The 24313-nt window shown below is 41.2% G+C and overlaps 1 protein-coding gene across 1 annotated transcript in view; it reads right to left on the minus strand.

Annotated features, from left to right (window-relative positions):
• SDK1 (sidekick cell adhesion molecule 1) overlaps positions 1–24313 on the minus strand; it is a 1001700-nt gene that overhangs the window by 193794 nt on the left and 783593 nt on the right. The window contains exons 18-19 of the mRNA XM_035283177.3: positions 15050–15165; positions 12692–12884 (exon numbers count right to left, since the gene is read on the minus strand). Of these exons, the coding sequence (XP_035139068.2) occupies positions 12692–12884; positions 15050–15165 (309 nt within the window). The remainder of the gene's footprint in view (positions 1–12691; positions 12885–15049; positions 15166–24313) is intronic.

The raw sequence follows: 24313 nt of genomic DNA on the forward strand, positions 1-24313 counted from the left end.
TGACTCAGGGACACAGGGGCATGCGGTGGTTCCGACTCCCATCTCTTGCACCAGCTCACCGAGGTTTAGAGCCCTTTAACTGCTCCACAGGGCCAGCCCACACTGTGTGGTGATGGGGATGGAGGAGAGGATGCCTAGCAATCTGGAAGAGACGGGTAGATGTGGTGAAGGCAGTGTTCTCCTGGATGCTGTTACTCTCAAGCCCTGCTGTGTGCCCCCAGCCTGCCGTGGTCTCTCTATAGCCACAGCTGCTATGCAGGGCATGAGGAGCAGATGGAAAGGAAACACTTTTGGAGAGGCTGGCGTCTTACAATCAAATGGAAGGGAGGGGTGAGGGGAAGGCAGACAGTGACTCCCATTAAGCCAGGCACCTTTGCGGTGCCTGAAAGTGCCCCTCCGTCCATTGTTCTCAACAGTAAACACAAACACTAAACAGTAAACAGTAAACACAAACACAACAGTAAACAGTAAACACCAGGTTGGCTTTGCTTCTCCACTGCCATTCAGAGCCCCACCTCCTCTCTGACAATGCACCCATGTTTATTCCTCCAGATACCCATTCAGGAGAAACATAAATGACAAAGCCAGGGAGGATAAAAGGGCAGAAGGAAAGGGTGGTTTGAAGGCAGAATTGGAGACAAGGGAGGAAAAGAAGAATGGAGAAGAGACGAGAACTCCGTCCCTTTCTGCACCTATCAGTTACGTACACCCTCCATGCCAGGCAGGGAACACTGGTTCCTACTGAAAGCTCCACGCCACATGACTCCCCTAGTGAACCTACTGGATGGCGCCACACTCAGATCTTTTTAGTGATAAAAAATGCAAGTCTTTCAGCTTAAAATAGGAGAGCATGAAGTCAAGGGTGTCAATTGTCCTGATAGAGTTTCTGGGATTCCTACAGAGAAGCCTCACCCCTGCAAAATCCCTGTTCTGGCTATTGCTAACCTCACTTGCACAGACATTAGATTTTTAGGGTGAATTCCATACCGAGCACTCAGTTGGTACTTGGACAAAGCCTTCCAACACAAGTTGTAATTTTCAAAAAATGGTAACAGCCTCAGGGAAAAAAACCACTCATCTGGATGAAACTTTGAAAAGACTTTTCACGGATAAGCTCAAACAAATTTCACTTTTCTAGTGTGGAAGATGGTAAAATAGAATGGCTGTCAAGACCATCTCATCCTCCCACAATTGTGAGCTTCCAGAAAGACATTCTGACAGATTTTTGAACTGACTTGTTCTTTTTTTCAATTGATGGAGAAAGGAAGAAAGCTTTTTGCTCCTTTTATATTCTCAGTGTTTCTGCTTCCTGGATCCTGCCCAAAGATGCTGTCCTCTAGCTCTGCTGGAACCAGCTGGCAATGTCTCGGCTTAAAATTTATATTCCATTTCCTCTTTACTGCCACCCTTCCCCAACAACTTCTCATTTCCTTGGAGCTTTAGAAAAGAAGGTGGGCTGGGTTTGGAACTAACTATAGTACCATCAGCTAGAGAGAAATGGAGGCCATTTCTCCAGCACCCAAGAGTCCAAAGCTTTCTTTACTTTCTTTTTTATTGATACATAATATCTGTACACATTTCCATGGTCCATGTGATGTTCTGTTACATGCACAGACTGTGAAATGGTCAAGCTAGGGTGTTTGGAGTGTCCATCACTGGAATATTTATCATTTCTGTGAACATTCCAAATCCTCTTTTCTTGGTATTTCGAAATATACGTCACTGTTAACTACTTACCCTACTGTGTGACTGAGCATTGGAACTTACTCCATCTATCTCACTGAATGTTTATACCCATCAACTAACCTCTCTTTATCCCCACCACCCTGCTCCACCAACACACCCCTCCCAGACTCTAGTATCTTTCATTCCACTATTATCTCCATGAAATTGACTTTTAAGCTACTACTTATGAGTGAGAACTTGTGATATTTGTTTTTCTGAGGATATTAATGCCCTCCAGTTCCCTCCATGTTGCTGCAAATGACAGTATTTCATTCTTTCTTGTGGCTGAATAGTATTCCATTGTGTATATACACTGAATTTTCTTTACCCATTGGTCCACTGATGGACACTTAGTTTTATTCCATATCTTGGCTACTGTGAATGGTGCTTCAGTAAGCATGGGATATGGGTATCCTTTGCTGCACTGACTCCTTTCTATGGAGAAATACCCAATAGTGGGATTGATGGCTCATAGCGTAGTTTTATTTTTAGTTTTTTGAAAAATCATACTGTTTTCCATTGTGGCTGTACTAATTTACATAATCACCAAGTGTATTAGAGTTCCCTGTTCTCCACATGATTGCAGCTTTTAAATCTTTTTAATTCCAGTGATTCTAACTGCGATAAAATGATATCTCACTGTGGTTTTGATGAACATTTCCTTGATGATTAGTGATGTTGAGCATTTTTTCATAGACATGCTGACCATTTGTATGTCTGCTTTTGACAGATGTTTATTCATGTCCCTTGCCCACTTTTTAAATGGGATTTTTTTTAACTGTTGAGCTGAGTTCTTTGTATATTTTAGATATTAATCTCTTATCAGGTGAAGAGTTTGCAAATATTTTCTCCCATTCAACAGGCTGTCTCTTCACTCTGTTGACTTTTTCCTTTGCTGTACAGATGTTTTTTAGTTTGATATAGTCGCATTTTTGGCTTTGTTGCCTGTGCTTTTGAGATCTTAGCCATAAAATCTTTACCTACACTAATATCCTGAAGTGTTTACCCTGTGTTTTCTTTTAGTAGTTTTATGGTTTCAAGTGTTACATTTAAGTCTTTAATACATCTTGAGTTAATTTTTTTATATGGTGAGAGATAGGAGTCTAGTTTCAATCTTCTGCATATGGATATAAAATTTTCCCAGCACCAATTATTGAAGAGGGTGTCCTGGCACCTTTATTGAAAATCAGTTGGCTGTAAATATGTGGATATATTTCTAGGTGCTCTATTTTGTTCCATTGATCTATGTGTCTGTTTTTAATACCAATACCATGCTGTTTTGGTTATTATAGATTTGTCATATATTTCAAAGACATGTAGTGTGGTGCCTCCAGTTTTGTCATTTTTGCTATGGATTGCTTTGGCTATTTGGGTTCTTTTTGGGTTCCACAAGAATTCTAGGGTATTTTTTTGTTGTTGCCATTTCTGTGAAAAATGACATTGGTATTTTGATAGAGATTGCATTGAGTCATTAGATTCATCTGGGCAGTATGGTTATTTTAATGATGTTAATTCTTCTGATCCATGAGCATGGGATGTCTTTCCATTTATTTGTGTATTCTTCAGTTTCTTTCATCAACGTTTTATAGTTTTCTTTGTAGAGATCTTTCACCTCCTTGGTTAAATTAATTCCTATATATGTTTTTCTTTTATAGCTATTGTAAATGGAATCAACTTCTTGATTTCTTTCTCAGCTACTTCATAATTGGTGTATAGAAATGCTACTGATTTTTGTATGTTGCTTTTATATCCTGCAACTTTACTGAATTTATCAGATCTAGGAGTTTTTTAGTGGGGTCTAGGTTTGTCTAGATACAAGATCATGTAATCTGCACAGAGAACAATCTGACTTTCTCTTTTCCAATTTAGATGCCTTTATTCCTTTGTTTTACCTGACTGCTCTGGCTTGGACTTCCAGTACTATGAATAGGTGAGATGAAAGTGGGCATCTTTGTCTTGTTCCAGTTCTCAGAGGAAAGGATTTTAGTTTTTCCCCAGTCAGTGTGATGTTAGCTGTGAGTTTTTCATATATAGACTTTATCATGTTGATGTATGTCCCTTCTATGCCTACTTTGTTGAGAGTTTTTATTACACAGGGATGTTGAATTTTATTATATGCTTTTTACGCATCTGTTGAGATGATCATATGGTTTTTGTCCTTTATTCTGTTGGAGTGATGTATCACATTTAAGGATTTGTGTATGTTGAGCCATCCTTGCATCCCTGGGATAAATCTCACATGAGCATGATGTATTATCTTTCTGATGTGCTGTTGGATTCAGTTTGCTAGTATTTTTGTTGAGGATTTTTGCATCTGTGTTCATCAAGGATAATGGCCTGTCATTTTTTTGTTGTGTCTTTGTCTGGTTTTGGCATCAGAATGAGTTAGAAAGAACTTCCTCTTCAATTTTTTGAGCAGAATTGGCATTAGTTCTTCCTTGAAAATTTGGTAGAATTTGTCAGGGAAACCATTCAGCCCTGGGTTTTTCTTTGTTGGGAGACTTTTTAATTACTGATTCAATCTCATTACCCATTATTAGTCTGTACAGATTTTATGTTTATTTCTGATTCAAGCTTGGTTGTATGTGTTCAGGAATTTATCCATTTCCTCTAGGTTTTCCAATTTGTTGGTGTATACTGTTTATAAGAGTCTTGGATGGTATTTTCTATTTCTGTGGTATCAGTTATAATGTGTTTTTGCATTTCTGATTTTGTTTACTTAGGTCATCTGTCTTTTATTCTTCTTAAGTTTAGCTATTAGTTTATTGATTTTGTTTATCTTCCCTAAAATTCAATTTTGTTTAGTCATTTGTATTGTTAAGTCTCTGTTTCATTTAGTTCTGCTCTGATCTTTATTATTTCTTTCCTTGTACTAATTTTGGGTTTGGTTTGTCCTTGATTTTCTAGTTCTTTGAGGTGTATCACTAGGTTGTTTAAAATCTTTCTTTTTTTCTAATGCAGGCATTTATTGTAGCCTCTTAGCACTGCTTTTGCAGTATCCCATAGGTTTCTGTATGTTGTATTTCAATTTTCATTTGTTTCAAGAAATTTTTAAATTTTCTCCTTAATTTCTTTCTTGATCCAGGAGCATGTTATTTAATTTCCATGTATTTGTACAGATTCCAAAGTTCCTCATTATTGATTTTCAGTTTTATTCCATTGTGGTCTAAGAGTATATTGATATAATTTCAGTCTTTTAAAAGTTGTTGAGATTTGTTTTGTGTCCTAACATATGGTCTATATTGGGGAATGTTCCATGTACTGATGAAAAGAACATGCATTCTGTAGCTGTTAGATGAAATGTTCTGTAAATATCTGTTAGGCCCATTTAGTCTAAAGTGCAGTTTAAATCCAACGTTTCTTTGTTATTTTTCTGTCAAGATGACCTGTCTAATGATGAGAGGGGGATGTTAAAGTCTCCAACTATTATTGTATTGTTGTCTCTCCCTGTAGATCTAATAATATTTGCTTTATATATCTGAGTACTCCAGTGTTGGGTGCATATATGTTAAGAATTGTTATATCCTCTTGCTGAATTGATAACTTTATCATTATACGATAACTTTCTTTGTCTCTTTTTACTGTTTTCTACTTAAAGTATTTTATCTGATATAAGTGTAGCTACTCCTGTTCACTTTTGGTTTCTGTTTGCACAAAATATCTTTTTCCATCTTTACTCTCAGTCTACATGTCTTTACAAGTGAGTTGAGTTTCTTGTACACAGCATGTAGTTAGATCATGGTTGGTTTTTGTTTTTGTTTTTATCCATTCAGCCAGTCTATCTTTTTGGATACTTTAGTCCATTTAAATTCAAGGTTATTATTGATATGTTAGGGCTTATTATAGTCATCATTATGATTTCTGGTTGGTTTGTATATCCTTTGTTCCCTTCTTATTGTTTATCTTTGAGATTTGGTGGTTTTCTGTAGTGGTAACATTTAGGTTTCTTCTCTTCCTTATTTGTGTGTTTGCTCTACCAATGGGTTTTATACTTTTGTACATTTTCATGATGGTAGATATTGTTCTTTTACTTCAGGTGTGGGAATTCATTAAGCATTTCTTGTAGGGCCAGTCCAGTGGAGATGAATGCCCTCAGCTTTTACTTATCTAGGAAATACTTTACTTCTCTTTCACTTATGAAGGATAACTTTGATGAGTATAGTACCCTTGGCTGATAAGTTATTTTTTTCCCAGTACTTTGAATATATCATCTCACTTAAATCTACTGTTAGTCCAGTGGAAGTTCTCTTATAAGTGGCTAGATGCTTTTCTTTTGGTGATTTTGGAATTCTGTCTTTAACTTTTGATAACTTGACTATAATGTGCCATGGAAAGGACCTGTTTGAATTCTATCTATTTATTTGTGGATCTCTGAGCCTCCTGTATCTAGATGTCTAAATCTCTTGCTATACTTGGGAAGTTTACAGCCATTATTTTGTTAAATCAGGTTTCTATCCCTTTGGTTTTCTTTTTACCTTCTGGGACATCAAAATTTCAAATATTCCTTGCTTTATGGTGACTCATATGTCATGTAGCCTTTGTTCATCTTCCGATTCTGAAATTTCTTCTGCTGTCTTATCTGGTCTATTGCTGAAGCTTATGACTGTATTTTCAAATTTCAGTCAATGAATTAATTAGTACCTGAATATCTGTTTCTTTTTTTTATAATACTTAATCCTTCGGTAAATTTCTCATTCATGTATTGAATTGTTTTTTGGATTATTTTGTATTATTTATCTGTGTTCTCTTTTATCTGAGTTTCTTTAATATCATTATTTTGATTTTTTTCTGGGATTTCATAACTTCTTTTTCAGTGGAACCTGTTGCTGGAGAATTACAATGTTCCTTTGGAGCTGTTATACTTCCTTGCATTTTCATATTTCTTGTGTCCTTATGTTGATATCTACACATCTGGTATAACAGTTGCTTCTTCTAATTTTTTGGATTTGCCTTCATAAAGGAGGGCTTTTTCCTGAAGATGTATTTATGGTGTTGATTGGGTAGGGCACTTTGGCTTTGATTCTGCATGAAGCAGTAGTGTAGTTTGCATATAATTTATTTGGCTGTAAACAGCACCAGTGGTGTCTGTGATTTCCTTAGCGGCTTAAGGTGTGGTCGTTAGTAGAGGCTGTGGTAAAGTTTTACTGGGCACAGGGACACCAGGTGAACCAATCCTTGGGCCTTAGTAGTAGCAGCAATGGGCTAAGTGTGCCTGTCCTTGGGTCCCAGGGTGGTCTACACAGGCCCTGGTGTTAGCAGGTCCAGACAGGTTCATTCTTGCCATTCTAGGTGGGTTGTTCAGGTGCTGGCAGTGGCTGCAGAGGGCCAACCGGGTGGGTGGGTCTTCAGGATCCTGGATAGCAGGCATGCTGCAGGCTGCTTGCTGTGATGGTGCAGCAGGTTGGGTGGACCCATTTCAGGTCCCCAGGAGGAGTACTCAGGTGCTGACAGTGGTGGGCAGGGAAGGGTGAGCCCAGGGCCCTAGATACTGAGGGAGACAGAGCAAGCTGGGCGGGCCTGTCCTCAGGACCCCTGGTGGTGTGGGCAGGTGCTGGCTGTGGTCAGCAGGGGTGGGGTGACCCTGAGTCTCCTGGCAGAACACTTGGTAGGGATGGCAGTGGCTACACTGTGGCCCTGCTGCTGGGGAGGTGTGCTTCAGACTCAGGTGGCAGCTATGGGTGGGAGAGCCTGACCTCAGGGTGCTTGGAAGTGGAGTCTGTCCTCAGGGTAAGTGAAAAATGCCCAGCAGCCCCACTATTGGGGGTGATGGGGTCACTGCCAATGGCTTGCACTTTGCCTCTGGTGGCAGCAGCCAGCAGTGGTGGTAGCTGTGGGCAGGGAATGTCAGTGGGGCTCCAGGATATGGAGATGCAAAGGTTGGCGGGACCCAGGGCAGAATGGTCTGGTGGGGTTAGGCTCTCAAAGCAGCATGATGCAGTAGCTGCTTAGGGATTGGGCATGTGGGGCTCCGTGTGGACTCCCTCTCTGGAGCAGGACATCACATGGTTTCCCTGTGCGAGCCTCTCTAAGTGAGTCTTGGGGCGAGTTTTGAGGGGCTTTTCTGTGGCTCAGATTGTAGGAATCTGTGGTAGGAATGTGGACCACTGGGGTCTCTCACTTTTCCTTTTCCCACAGTGAGAACCTCTCTGGGTTCCCAGCTGATCCCAGTCCCGGTAGAGCTGCCTCACCTTACCTCCCTCCTTGCCATAGGTGCTTCCTGTCACTTCTCTATTGAATTCCAGGTTCTCTCTTAGATCTATTTGAAGTGTGGTCACCTACTTGCTGTTTTGGTTTTTCTTTATGAAGGAGGCCAGTACCAGGTGACTGTGATCAGCTGGCCTCTGATTCCAGGCCTCATTCCAGGCTCCAAACTTTCCTCTTAAAAGCTACACCCCCAGAGCTGACTGCAACCTTACCTTCAGCCTTTTAATGTGATATCTGATAATAGATAGGCTATTATCCTAAATAGGATAAACAGGCTCCCTGCCTATCAAAAAAATGATTCAGTTAGAAAATGCTAAAATAAATTGATATTATTTCCAGTTTTCTCTGATGAGACATAAATTTACAACTGAAAAGCATTAATAGACAGTTTTCAAAAAAAATCATACACTGAACATTCACCAAGATCAACCATATCCTGAGCCATTAAACAAACTTCAACAAATATAAAATAACTAAAATCATACCAAGTGTGTTCTCTGATCATAATGGAATCAAATTAGATATCAATGGCAAAAAGACAATAGAATCTCCAAACACATGGAAATTGAATAGCAGACTTCTAACTAATTCATGGGTCAAAGAGAATATGTGAAAGGAAATAAAAATACAGAGAACTGGATGAAAATGAAAGCACAGGGTATCAAAACGTGGGATGCAGCTAAAGCAGCAAGGAAGCAGAAACGTACAGCACTAAATGTTCACAATGGAAACGAAGAAAGGCCTCCAACCAAAAACTAGCATGCCTACCTCAAGAAATCAGAAAAGTGAGAGCAAAATACACTCGAAGCAAGCAGAGGAAAGAAATAATAAAGAGCAGAAATCAATAAGGTTGAAAATGAAGGAGACCATGACGAAGAGAAGAAGACCTGGAACAAGAGGCTGGTTCTTAAAAAACAAAACAAAACAAACACAAAACAAACTAACAAGCATAAAGTTGGTGAAGCTTTAGGAAGAATGACAACGTTAAAAAGACAGAAGATACCAATCATTAATATCAGGAATAAAACAGGACATCACTACAGATCCTGTAGCCATTAAAAAAGTAGTGCTGCAAACATTTTCATACTCACTAATCTGAAAATCACCAACTACCAAAACTCAGCCAAGATGAAACAGACAACCTGGATAGTCCTAAAACCATTTATAAATTGAATTTATATTAAAAATCTTCCTAAAAAGAATTCTTCAGTCCCAGAGAGTTTCACTGGAAAATTCTAATAAACATTTAAAGAGAAATTTACACCAATTTTCCACAGCCTCTTCCAGAACATAGAAGAAGTGGAAATACTTCCAAACTTTTTTTTTGTTTGTTTGTTTGAGATGGAGCCTCACTCTGTCACCAGGCTGGAGTTCAGTGGCCTGATCTTGGCTCACTGCAATGCTTGCCTCCTGTCAAGCAATTCTCCGGTCTCAGCCTCTTGAGTAGCTGTGACTACTTACATGCAAAAGCCCTCCACCAGGTACTAGCAAAATACACCACCACATCCAGCTAATTTTTGTATTTTTAGTAGAGATGGGGTTTTACCATGTTGGCCAGGATAGCCTTGATCTCCTGATCTCGTGATCCACCCACCTCGGCCTCCCAAAATGTCAAAGATACCTTATGAGACCATATTACTCTGATTCCAATACCATACAAAGATAACACAAAAAAAGAAAACTAAAGACTAATATCTCTCATGAACTTACATTCAAAAGCCCTCCACCAAGTACTAGCAAAGTGAAACCAACAGCATATGAATAGAATTATACACTGTGACCTAATGGAATGTAAGTACACAAAGCTGGTTTGACATTTGCAAATCAGTCAATGTAATTTAATGTATCAACAAGCTAACAAGAAAAACCAGATGATCACATCAAATGATGCAGTAAAAGCACGAGAAAAAATTTAACATTTATTCATGTCAAAAACTCTCAACCAATTAGTAAAAGTGAGGAATAACTTCAACTTGATTAAAAAAAATCATCCTTAACAGTGAACAATTGAGTGTTTTCTCTCTCAGGTGAAGAGAAGGCAAGTCTGGTCTTATCACTTATTCAGCATAGTACTAGAAATTCTAGACACTGCAAATCATGCAAGAAAAGGAAATGAAACACATACAGGTTAGAAAAGAAGAGCCGGAGGAAGGTGGATGTGGCTATAAAGGAACCCGGATGATTTTTGTGACCTTGGAAACATTCAAGATCTTGATTATCATGGTATATACATAAACCTACACATGTGACAAATTGTACAAGACTAAACACACACATATGCACAAATAAAACTGGAGAAACCCAAATCCGATCTGTGAATTATATCAGTGTCAATATCTTGGACATGATACAATATTATAGTTTCGGAAAAGTCAGCTCAGCAGAAACTGGGCTAAAAGTACATGGTTTAAATATTATTTCATATAATTTCATGTGAATCTGTAATGGTCTCAATAAAAATTTCAGTTAAACATGGCTGAGCGTGGTGGCTCATGCCTGTAATCCCAGCACTATGAGAGGCTTAGGTGAGTGGATCATCTGAGTTTGAGACCAGCCTGACCAATATGGCAAAACCCCATCTCTACTAAAAAAATGCAGAAAGTTAGCCAGGCATGGTAGCCGGCGCCTGTAGTCCCAGCTACTTGGGAGGGTGAGGCAGGAGAATTGCTTGAACCCGGCAGGTGGAGGTTGCAGTGAGCCAAGATCCCGCCATTGTACTGCAGCCTGAGGAACAAAGCAAGATTCTGTCTCAAAAACAAAAAACAAAAAGAACAAAAAAACTTCAGTTAAACAAAAGCAGAGAGCAGAGAAAAGGCAAAAAGGCAGAGTATGGGAAGAACTTCTGGGATCAATTCACAGCAGCAGCATGGCTGCTTTTCATTTTATCTTTTTTGGTGACGAGGGGTTGTTGGTCTCAGAAGGTCAAGAAATTCACATTTTATTCCTCCCATGTCACTCATGTGACAGACCTTGAGTCAATGGCGAGATCATTCCAGGAGTGTGGCAAGGAGAAAGCTAGGCTGCCAAGGGTCAAGGAGAACATAAGGTATTCAAAGTCAAAGCAATGGTTACACTGAAAGGATTGGGGGCTGTTCTGGCACCTCCATGGGCAGCACAGCCGGGAGCTGCTGATTTTGAGTGAGGAAGACCTGAACACATTTGTGGGTGGAGGGAAAGGATTCAATAGTAGAAATATTGAAAAATAGAGCCATGAAGAGGGACAGGGGAAGAAGGGAACAGGATGATGGAGGACCCTTAGAGAGGCCAGACTTCATCGTTTGAGAGGAAAGGGGAGAGAGGCAAGGGCGAGGACATGGAAACAGTGGGTGAGGTGGGAAGGTGAGGAGTTCATCCTGGTGGCCTTGGCCTCTGCTAATGTCACCTGCTGGGAGTACAGTAAGGCTAGGGGTCCAAGAATAGGGTGGAGCAGCACGGGGTAGAGCTGGTGACCCCCAAACTCCAGTAGAGACAAGTTCAGAAGGCTGAGCCCATCCAGCACTGGGGGAGAGATAAGCAGCAGCTCTGGGTGACTTAAAAAAAATAATCATCCTCGTTTTAACTTTCACTATAGGGGGAGTACAGACTCATGGCAGAAATTAGAAAATAGAGAAAAATCAAAGTAATCTGTAAAAAAAGGATCATAATCATACCACATAGGGATAGCAAGTATTAAATGTGTGTGGTATATTTCTTCCATGGACTTTTCTCCATTCATATTGTTTTCATATGGTGTCTTTTGATAAAATTTGGATCTCATAGTTTTGTATACTATTATTTCACAATGTACTATCATGGCCATTTTCACTCACAATTTTTGATCTTCAAAGTTTTGTTTTTTCAACAACTACAAAATATTTCTTATATTGTCATTCTATGCTTTTTTCCAATCCTCCCCATCTGGATCATTTGAATGCTTTTCACATTTTTTCTGACTACAAATAACTGTAACAGGCTGCCTTGTATATAAATCTTCGTGTGCATCTGTGATTATTTTCTCGGGGTAACTTCATTAGCTAATGTTTTCCAGATGTGTCAGCTGGCCTGCAAGCAGAGAAGGCATGGGTTCAAACTGACCAGATGGAGATCATGCAAACTCATGGAGCTTAGAAATGCGTGGGGGAAAAGGATCCTAAGAGCAAGGGTCAGGGAAGAATGGGCTAGAGGGAATCAGGAGGATCATGGAAGGAGGTGAGGGAATTAGAAATTGAGGTTTAGGTGAAGAGCAAGTTCAGCAAGACCAAAGGTGTGGCTGCACACTTGGAACTAGACTCTCCACCTCTGTCCCCAGGTCAAAAAAGCCATGTTCTATTCCTCCCATGTCACTCATTTGACACAGACTTGAGTCAATGGTGAGATTGTTCCAGGAAAGTGGCAAGGAGAAAGCTAGGCTGCCAAGAGTCAAGGAGAACATAAGGGGTTCAAGATCAAAGCAATGGTTAGACTGAAAGGAAGTAGGGGGCCATCCCAGAAGCTCCAGGGGCAGCACAGTTGGAAGATGCCGATTTTGAGTGAGGAAGACCTCAACACATATGTGGATGGAGGGAAAGGATCCAATGGTAAAAAGACTGGAAGGCCACAGCCATCCTCTGCCAGGCATTACCAGTACTTTCTGATGACCAATCTTGGGTGAGCTGACTGCAAGCACTCTAAGAATACAGGGGTTCCTTGTGACCCACCCCTGCCCTTGCCTGATTCTAGAAGTCACAGCAGTGCACACCTCTTTGACAACTGACTTATGAGACATGCAGAAAGGAATACTCACTGTCTTCATGAGTCCAGACGAGCTGAGGTGTGCTTGGAGGCCCATCCCCAGGGGTGGTGAAGCACAGAACTGAAGTGAAATAGGCAGTGAACTTCCTCAGGTTTGTTATGTGCCCATGGTGGACTCCGTGGAAATCTGGGGCAATGGTGATGACAGTGACAGCCTCGGGGGCATCTGCTGGCCATGCTAGAAGCTGAGATGGAACAGGGTGAAAAAGACATCCCTTTTTCTGTGGCATTTCTCCACACACACTTCAGTAGCAGAATTTTATTTTGCAATGAGTATGTCTTATCAAACATAAAGTCATAATTAAGAAAGGCCACAAATCCTACGTCTTATAATCACACTTCAAAAAAGTTGAGATAAAAGTATACTTTATAGGTTTTTGTATACAAACATATATATTCACATGTATTTTATACTTGTATATATAAATAAAATAGCTACTTAACTCATATTGGAATAATGGACACGCCTTCAAATCTTCACCCTCTCTTCACTTAAGAAGGTTAAAAAAATATATAATATATACTATGTATATACACATATATAATACATATGTATATATTATATATACTATATACATGTCTATATAGTATACATTATATATATAATATTTTTAATATATATAATATAGTATATATATATATTTTTTTTTGAGATGGAGTCTCACCCTGTCACCCAGTCTGGAGTGCAGTGGCGTGTTCTCAGCTCATTGCAACCTCTGCTTCCCGGGTTCAAGCGATTCTCTTGCCTCAGCCTCCTGAGTAGTTGAAACTACAGGTGTGTGCCACCACGCCTGGCTAATTTTTTCTATTTTTAGTAGAGACGGGGGTTTCACCATGTTAGCCAGGATGGTCTCGATCTCCTGAACTCATGATCTGCCTGCCTTGGCCTCTCAAAGTGCTGGAATTACTGGCATGAGCCACCACGCCTGGCCATACATATGTATTATATACACATATATACTATATATTATATATACATATATACTATATATAACATTTTAACAGTTAAGAATAAAGATGAAACCATCTGTTAATTCAGCTGAAACAATGCAACAATGAAATAAACACAAACATTTTTCTAGAAAGCACCTACTCTATCTCAAAAAAGGTATGAATAATTCAACAGGAATAATCTTAATTATTTATAAATTATATCATACTAGTTTCATGAAAAGGATTTTAGAAAACTGGTTACAATTTTAAAGAAATAAAGCATATATATGCATCCTAAGGAAAGCTGTTTTGGCAACATTACATATGTGTGTGTGTTTTAATTCCTTTGACGTCAAACATTTCTAGGATTAATTGGGTCTGAAACTTGACATGCTGTGGGACGCCAAGTGTATTTACACAGATCAAACTGACAACGAAGTCATCACACGAGCACCGCAGCCTCACCGATGAGACTTGACAGGAGAGGCAAGAAGGCAAAAGCATCTGGGTGAGCAATATAATTTTCTTTCAAAAAAGCTTCTGGCTCTGAATACTTCTGAGGAGAAGCAAAAGGCAGGGCAAATTTCCAGCTACTCCTGCCTTTCTGTCAGACGAATAAGTGTTTCAGCAAGTTGAATCAAAATGGGGGAAAAAATGAACTGTGTGCCTGAGGAAGCATACCCTCTGAATGTGAAATAACCAGGTATGAAAGCAAATTGAGATGGAAGCTTTCATGTAAAGAGCTTCCCTGGTTTACTGGCTATTAAAGATTAGTGGATGTATTGCAGCTAAATCAAGGTGGGCTCCCAAATCCAATCAGGAGAAGTTGATCGGAAAGGGAAGATCAGCTGTGCTTTTGGAAGGTGTATCCTGAAACATCAATGAAATTAATCCACTCTGGTAATTAAGACATAAGAAGTTGGATGATGGAAATATGTCTATGTATCTAATTCAGTCTGGGTGGGTAGCTGGAAACAATCAGTCTCAGTTCTTTAGACAGAGCTCTTCCTGAAGTAGCAAGGGAAGAAGAAAATATCTTCTCTCCATGGAAATATCCCTTTGCTGGGGGCCTGTGTTATCCTGAGAGGACCTGCTTCTGGGAAGAAGTGATGTGTGCAAATGTTGATTCTAATCACCAAGACAGGACTCTGACTGGCCACTTAAAATGAATGGCCTTTCTCATAAGAAATTGCTCACTTATGTATGAACCATCCTCTTGATAACTAAGAATCTGAGTTTCTGAACCTGTAGAGCTGATGCCAAGAGTTTGGATAAATGGTGATCTCGCCAAGGTCAGGATGTTCTGTATCTTGACGCAGCTGGCTCCTGACGCACAGGAGGGGCTGCCTCCAGATGCATTGCACAGTGGATCTAGACAACGACAGCTGCCCACAGGCCCTGAACCCAGGCCACATACCTTGTATCCCTGGTTGATGCCGTTGATGAACTGCTGAGGTGGAGGATTCCACAGGAACTGAATGGTGGTGGAGTTCACGGCTTCCGTCTGCACATTCTGCGGGGGTGCAGTGGGCACTGTGGCACGGCAGCCATTGACGACAGCAGAACAAATGGCAGGCAGCAGCATGGGGAGGAGAGACGGAAAGGAAACCCTTAGCTGCCACTCACGCTCACAGGCAATTACTGCACTGAGACCAAGGAAGTGTGATGAATGTTTTGGGAAGCTTACCGTGGCATTACAAAGAAAGAGAATGGGGCTATTTTTCATTTTCTCTTGCAGAATTCTTTAAGGCATAGGCAGAAAAGTGGACAAGAGCATCCTCTCATTCCACAGATGAGCCTTTCCTGTAGCTCCAAGACAGACAGCAAGCAAAGCTCTAATTTCTTTTTCAATGTTCTAATTTTTTAGATCAAGGGAAGCTTTCATCTAGAGATCCTCCCTCAATATATACCACTATGTTTCCAGCTAAATTGTTCATTACATGGAAAAAAAACACCAAGCAAACAAAATCATCACCCTCCTCCCATATACACAGTTATTTATCCATTTGGAGGCTAAATTTCTCTTTGTCTGTCAATGGGGACCATCATTTTTGGATTTTCCATGGTTTGCTTCTCTCTTTTATAGAACAGCTATTGAACCCAATTATTTACCTGCCAAATGACTGCCTTCAAGGAGTGCCTTTTCCAGGGGATATGCTCGTGTAACTGTAAGAGCGAGATGCTCTGCAGAGCAGTAAACTCGCAAAGGGCAGGTGCCTGCCTTTGGCCTGGGAGGGCTGGAGGGCCTCATCTGGACTGTGTTTGGGAGAAAGGGTGGCCTGTGAGGGGTAGAGTTTTGAGAAGGGCACTCTCAGCTGGGGGAGCCGTGGGCAAAGGCAAAGTGCTGCCAAGGAGCCTGGCGAGGATGGGCACATGGAGAGCGTGACTGGATGTGGGGTGGGGGGAAGTGGGGTGCCGGCGGTACACGGGTCTTGCTGGGATTGCCTATCACACTCAGCAGTGTGGCTGATCACTTATACATAAGGCAATAGGGAACTGCAGGCCTTCCGGAAAGGGCAGTGGGCAGGGCTATCTTCTTCAGGATGGGAACCCCAGGGGCCTGCAGGGAGGGGCCAAGCCTCCGCTGCACCATCAAGGCTTCTACTGGATAGAAGGAAGGTCCTTGCTCTTCAGGTTTCTGTTCTAAAAGTGAGGCACAGAAGCCCAAGGGATCCAGGTAGAGAAACAAAAACAATTGTCTTCTTGGCCCAGAACACATGTGATCTCATGTGGTCCTGGTAAAAATCACTACATTTTTCTGGGCTCCCTTCCCCAAAAGCCCATCTCAGGCAGAGATGAGACAAATACAAACCTCACCAAGCCCCTCAAGTCTTCCCCTCCCAGGTGTGCAGGAGGCCCTCTGTCCCCATCCACTGCTGTGATGCCCCTTACTCCCCTCTCTAAGTCACCAGGAAACTGCCCTACTTGCCATCCAGTAAAATGTGTGGGTTAAAAATGGACACAGGGCTTATTGTGCCTGGGATGCTGAGTGCTGCAATGCAAAGAACATCACATCCACCTAAGAACAAGACTGAATGAAGTGCAAAACAATGACTTTTCCTGAGCCCACAAGAGAGCTTCAGTTGCACACCAGCCAAGTGTTTGGAAATACAAGGAAAGCTGTGCCTCTCCAAGGAGTGAGGATGGGTCCCACTCACCCGTCACAGAGTGCGGGAGGAGGAGACAATGGAAATTCACCCCAAATCCTCAGTAAACAGCTGAAGGGTGAATGTGAGCTATAAAAGAGGACAGAATCTCTGGGAGCTACAGACATACAGCATCCGAAGGAACAAAGATGAGGACTATGTGTATTTCGTGGGTGATTTCCACCAAGCATTTGAGGAATAAATTAAACCAATTCTAAAGCATTATCCTGATACCAAAATCAGAAACAGCCACTGAAGGAAAACTATAGACCAATATCCCTCATGAACACAAGTTCAAAAAATCCTCAACAAAATATTAGAAAATAAAATTCAACAATATGTGACAGTCATAATCTAGCCTGTTCAATGAGGTGTGTCTCATACAAGCAAGGCTGGGTCAAGATGTGAATGACGAAGTAATTCCTCACATCAACAGAAGAAAGAGGAAAAACAGATAAATATCTTAATAGACTTAGGAAAAGCATCTGGCAAAATTTATTAACCAATTGTGATATTTTAAAAAAGAAAAAACCTCTCAGCAAAGCAAGAATTTAGAAAAAGAATTTAAACTTTAAAAAGGGTACCTATAAAACACCTAAAGCTAACATCTTATTTAGCCAATAAAAACACAAAATAGATATAAGTTTAACAAACTATGTGCAATATCTGTACACTGAAAACTACAAAACACAAATGAAGGAAACCAAATACCTAATCAATACAGAATCATATCACATTAACAGATTGGAAGAAAACACAGTAAAGAGGTCAGTTCTCCCCAAACTGATCAATACAGTGACTCCGATCACAATCAAAATCACAGCTACACTGCATTTCAGCCTGGGTGACAGAGCAAGACCCTGTATCAAAAAAAAAAAAAATCTCAGCTAGATGTTTCTTAGACATTGAAAAGGTGATTCTAAAATTGATATGGAAAAGCAAAGTAACTAGAATAGCCAAAGCAAGTTTAAAAAAAAAATGGACAACCTTTACTGTCTGATTTCAAGACTAACTATAAATCAATAGAAATTAAAACAGGGTGTTACTGGAGAAGGGGTGGACACATTGATCAGTGACAGAGAGTACGGGCAAGAAATTACTCACACATATATCACTCGGTTTCAATAAAAACACAAAGAAATTATGTTTCAATAAAAACACAAACACAAAGTAGTTTCAACAAATGGTACTGGGAATATTAGACATTCATTCACAAAATAAGACAAAATCTCCATTTATACCTCATACCATTTATAAAACCTAACTCAAAATAGATCAAAGGCTTAAATATAAACCTATAATTATTATAATACTTCTAGGAACAAAATAGTTGTGACATTGGGTTAGGCAAAAAATTATCAGATACAATACCAGGGATATAATCCATAAAAGGAAAAAAAATGAATAAAGCTGACTTTATGATAGACATCTGTTAAGAAAATTAGACCCCATCTCCACAAAATAATAATTTAAAATTAGCTGGGCATGATGGTGCACACCTGTAGTCCCAGCTAGTTGGGAGGCTGAGGTAGGGGGTGATCATGAGAACTCGAGAGGTTGAGGCTGTAATGAGCTGTGATTGTACCACTGCACTACAACCTGGGCAACAGAGTGAGACCCTGTCTCCAAATAAATAAATATGTACATACATAAATAAAATCTATATGCGATATTCATAGCAGCTTTAATAATTACCCCAAATTGCAAACATTCTAAGTTTTTAAACAAATGGATGGGAAACAAAACCATGGTGCATCCATGGAATGGGACGCTTCTCAGTAGCAGAAGGGAACAAAATACATATACACACGAACACATAGGCGAATCTCAAATGCATGACACTAAGGGAAAGAAGCCAGATTCCAAAGACTGCACACTGCATGCTCCACTTATATGATGTTCTGAAACAGGCAAAGTGATGAGAAGAGAAAACAGCAGTGCTTGCCAAAAGCTGCTAGGGCAGGGTAGAGGGGTGATTATAGAAGCACAAAGGTGTTTGGAGGAGGTGACAGAAATAGTCACATCTCCATCATCATAGTGAATGTGGGCTAACAATGTTTGTCAAAATGTATATGTAACTGTACACCAGAAAGGGTGACTTTTACTGTATGTAAATTTTGATACCACAATAAATCTCACTTTTAAAACATGCGCCAGGCAGGGCATGGTGACTGACACCAGTAATTCCAACAATTTGGGAGGCCGAGGTGGGAGGATAGCTTGAGGTGAGGAGTTTGAGACCACCCTGGGCAACAGAGTGAGACCCTATCTCTACAAAACAAAAAATTAGCCAGCCATGGTGGCATGCACCTATAGTCCTAGCCACTTGGGAGGCTGAGGTGGCAGGATGGTTTGAGCCCAGGAGTTTGAGGTTACAGTGAGCTATGATTCTGCCATTGCACTCCAGGTAACAGAATGGGGCCTTGTCTCTTAAAAAAATAAGACAAAGCAAAATGCTGCACATTCGTTGATACTTTTCCCATGAAGAGGTGGTGTCTATGCCTGAAACCCTTCAATGTAGGCTCTGAGACTGCTTGACCAATAGAAGATGACCCAGGTCCTAATAAACTAGCAACTTCTCGTTGGAGCAGCCATAGGAGGGTGAGGATCCTGAGACTGCAGGCTGGCAAGGCCAGGGGCAGCTGCCCCAGTGGACAGTGTAGGGAGCCAGCCCTCCTACCTTCCTAGCCTTGGTGCCAACGTGTGCACAAGACATCTTCCCAACTGAATGAGTGGCACAAACAGTCACATATCCAAGCCCTACTCCATCCAACTCCTGACCCGCAAAATCATGACATATCACAGGTGTTGCTTTTAACTTCCAGGTTTTGGGGTAGTCAGTTAGGCAGCAATAGATGACCAGAACAATCTCTGCTAAAAGAAAAAAAAGAAAACAAAAGAGGGCAAGAAGAAAAAGGAAGAAAAGGGGAAGGAAAGAATAAACATCAGGAATTATTGGGAAAAGACCAACAATTGTTTTGACATTTTCCCTTAGAACCCACAACCTCTGGGGTTGAGGAAGGCATCTTGTTCTCATTAGGTTTAGCTTCAGGGTTTCATGAAGCCCAATTACTGACTTTGGAATGCCAGAATACCAAATATCAAATGTCGTTAAATTCTCTAAAATAAGGCTACAAAGATTATATGCAAGAAAAAAAATTTGCATAATTTAAATAAGTAGTTGTTTTCTGAAGATTCAAGAGGACATCCGTATCTGCTTGGCTGCAGCACAGTCCTCAAATCAAGTTCTGGTCCTGCATCCTGGAGGCAGTGCCTCTCGGGCCCACCATGGTTACATAGAAACAAATTCCTAACTGAGTTGGCCCGTCTAACAAGGCATTTCCCTTCCCTTCTCACTATGTGGGCTACCGAAAACCACCAGCTCTTACCCTTACTCTACCTGGGCTCCTGGCTGTGACATCCACTCTACCTGAGCCGCTGCTTGTGACACTCACTCTACCTGTGCTTCTGGCTGTGACACCCATCCTACCTGTTCCCATGACACCCACTCTACCTAGTCCCTGGCTGTGACACCTGTCCTACCTGTTCTCATGACACCCACTCTACCTGTCCCAATGACACCCACTCTACCTAGTCCCTGGCTGTGACACCCACTCTACCTAGTCCCTGGCTGTGACACTCTCTCTACCTGAGCTCCTGTGACACCCACTCTACCTAGTCCCTGGCTGTGACACCCACTCTACCTGAGTCCCTGGCTGTGACATCCACTCTACCTAGTCCCTGGCTGTGACATCCACTCTACCTGTCCCCATGACACCCACTCTACCTAGTCCCTGGCTGTGACACCCACTCTACCTGAGCCCCTGACTGTGACACCCGCTCTACCTGTTCCTGTTTGACACCCACTCTACCTGTTCCTGTGACACCCATTTTACCTGAGCCCCTGGTGTCAGATTCGGAGCCTGACCTGTGGGCACGCATTCTCCTTTCCCAGTCACAGGACAAGGGACATTCTAAAGCCTCAGTTTCCTCTCTCTCAATACCCTAAGCTTAATTCAAAAAATCTCCAAGCCTGCTTTTATTCTCAGGTCCTTGGCTTCTCTTTGTCCTAATTATTGCCATCAGAAATGACTCAGAAATTTTGTTGAAAATGGAATTAAAAACGCCCTCAAGCGAGAAAGAGTTACAGACAGCAAATCCTTCTTGACAGTGTTGAAAATAAAAGAGTGGTTATGGCTGGGAAGGTCTTAATTATGAGGGTTACATAACTCTACTCCTTCTTAAGCCAAAGACAAGGGCTTAGTCCCACTATGCCGCAGAAAAGTGAAGGCAAAAGGGGTTTCGGCCATGCAGGGTGGCCTCCTGCTGCTCAGACTAAGCTTCCAAGGACACTTCCTCTCTGGATGATTAGCATTAGGCTCTTGCTGTGCCTCCAATGCCAGGCATGGAGGCAGCCTGGTGACGTGACAGGTGTTATGCTCCTTTCTGGTTTTCATTGAGCAGAAAAATATCTTTTCATTGGATAATTCCCCCCACGAAGGCACACACCTGAGCAGGCTCACAGCCTAAACCCATTCAACACGGTCTTGATGCTCACAGTCAATGACAAGGTGTTCTGTCTTGAAGCCCCCGACACTCAGGGAATAATCACAGGTGAAAGGAGAAACCGGAAAAGCAGTTTCAGGCACTAGGGGTTTTATTTGTCATGGAAATGTGTGTAACCTGGACGAGACAGTAGCAGTTTCTCCTACTTGGAGAGGGATTTCTGGGAGTGGGCGGGGAAGATGGAGGCGGGACAGTGCAGTAGTCTCTCACTGTACCTCGGATGGGTTACAAAGGGGCCAAGACACTGATGTCTGTTAGTTTTCAGAGCCATAAACCATAGTTTACAGCCATTCAAAAATTTTGCAACTGTTGAAATTACATTTCATGCTGTTTTCACTATACATATGCTGTGTTTTCACTACACACACGCATTACACATTGCTCAGTGAAAGAAGCCACTCTGGAAAAGCCACGTGTTGTGTGATTCCAACTATATATGGCATTTTGGAAAAGGTCAGACTATGGAGACAGCAAAAAGACCAGTGACTGCCAGGGGCTGGTCTTCTCAAAGCCCACAGAATGCACAGTGCCAAGTGTGAACCCTAATGTAAGCTATGGATTTCGGGTAATGATGTGTCAAGGTAGGTTCACTGATCATAAGAAAGGTACTGCTCTAGTGGGGGATGCCGATAGAGGAACAGGCTGTGTACACGTTGGACAAAGAGTATATCAAAACTCTTTGAACCTTCTATTCAATTGTTCTGTGAATCTGAAACTACTCCAATAACTAAATAAATAAATAAAAGTTAAACAAAACTATGCATATGGTTCTTGTAATTTTTTTTTTTTTTTGAGAGAAGGAAAGAAAAAAATGAGTAAAGGAATGGAAGAAAGAGGAAGAGAAAGAGGGAGGGTGAACGGAAATATTGCTTTATTCTGAAAAAAAAAATGGGTATTAATAATGGCCAATCAATGTTTCGTTTAAACCTATGAGTAGGTGTGATGTGGTATTGACAAGAATGTATATTTTGTGTATCTGAAGTGGAGAGCTCTATATTTATTAAGTTTACTTGTTCCGGATCTGAGTTCGAGTCCTTGATATCCTTATTAATTTTCTGTCTCATTGAATCTAAGTCTCTATGTATCTGGGTGTTAGGATCGTTAGCTCTTGTTGCTGCATTGATCCTTTTACCACTATATCTTTGTTGCTTTAAAATCTATTTTATCCGATACGAGAATTGCAACTCCTGCTTTTTATTGATTTATTGATTTATTTTTGCTCTCCAGTTGGTTGCTAAATCTTTCTCCATCCCTTTGTTTTGAGTCTTTGTGTATCCTTGCATGTGAAACAGGTCTGGATGTAACATGCCGTTGGGTTTTGACTGTGTCTTTTGATTGGGAGATTTAGTCGCTTTAAATTTAGGGTTACTGCTATTTGATGTTAACTGGCTGTTTTATCCATTTGTTGGTGTAAATTCTTCTTTATGTTGGTGCTCTTTACTTTTTGGTATATTTTTAGAAAGGCTAATACTGGTTGTTTCTTTCTGTGTGTAATGCTTCTTTCAGAAGCTCTTGTAAAGCAGGCCTGGTGGTAATAAAATCTCTGAGTTCTTGCTTGTTTCATGAAAGATTTTATTTTTCCTTCAGTTGTGAAGCTTAGTTTGGCTGGATATGAAATTCTGGGCTGAAGGTTCTGTTCTTTGAGGATGTTGAATATTGGCCCCCACTCTCTTCTGGCTTGTAGAGTTTCTGCTGAGAGATCTGCTGTAAGTCTGATAGGCTTGCCTTTGTGGGTAACCTGACCTTTCTCTCTGGCTGCCCTTAGTATTTTCTCCTTTGTTTCAACCCTGGTGAATCTAACGATTATGTGCCTTGGGGTTGCTCTTCTTGAGGAATATCTTTGTGGTGTTCTCTGTATTACCTGGGGTTGAATATTGACCTGCTTTGCTAGTTTAGGAAAATTTTCCTGAATAATATCCTGAAGGGTATTTTCCAGCTTGGATTCATTCTCTCCATCACATTCAGGTACACCTATCAAACGTAAATTTGGTCTTTTCATATAGTCCCACATTTCTTGGAGACTTTGCTCATTCCTTTTTATCCTTTTTTCTCTAATCTCGTCTTCTCGTTTTATTTCATTAAGTTGGACTTTGACCTCTGATATCCCTTCTTCTGCTTGAACAATTCTAGTGTTTAAACCTGTGCATACTTCTCGGAGTTCCTGTATTGTATTCTTCAGTTCCACTAATTCACTTATTTTCCTGTCTAAATTGTCTATTCGCAATAGGATTTTGTCAAACCTTTTTTCAAAGTTCTTAGTTTCTTTACGTTGGGCTACAATGTGTTCTTTTAACTCACAGAAGTTTCTTATTATCCATTCCCTGAAGCGTGATTCTGTTATTGGGATGCGCTCATTCTCCATCAAGCCTTGTTCCATTGTTGATGTGGAACTGTGATCATCTTTAGAGGGAGAGGCATTCTGATTTTGAGTATTCTCAGCCTTTTTATGCTGGTTTATTCCTATCATTGTAAATTTATCCTCCTGTCGTCTTTGAAATTACCTACTTTCAGATTAGGTCTCTTGAGTGGATGTCCAAGTTGTTAGTTCCCAGGGCCAGAACAGCGGCGTTAAGATTGATGGTGCTTTTCTGCCCAGGATTCTCCTGTCTGGCTTCCTTCTTGTGTCCGTAATAGGCGACTCTGCCTTCCCGGGGCTCCAAACCTTGGGAACCAGTCTCGTTTACTCTGCGCCGAGAGCTGTTGCGCTGAGGTGCCATCACAACAGCTGCGCCGGCCTCAGGAGTTGTACTGGGACCCGTGTGGGTCCCCCAAACCTTGGTCCGAAGGGGAGCCAGCCCTGTTTACTCTGCTCCGAGAGCTGCCACGCCGAGGTGCCGGTGAAACCGCTGCGCCGGCTACAAGAGTCATGCTGGCGACCCGTGTGGCTCCTCCACTGGGAATCTTCTGCTCCGTGAGTGACCAGAATTTGTCTGAAAGTGTGGCGTCCTCTAGGTCTCTGTGCTTTCACT

Source organism: Callithrix jacchus, chromosome 2 (assembly GCF_049354715.1).
Source record: "Callithrix jacchus isolate 240 chromosome 2, calJac240_pri, whole genome shotgun sequence".
NCBI classification, from domain to species: domain Eukaryota; kingdom Metazoa; phylum Chordata; class Mammalia; order Primates; family Cebidae; genus Callithrix; species Callithrix jacchus.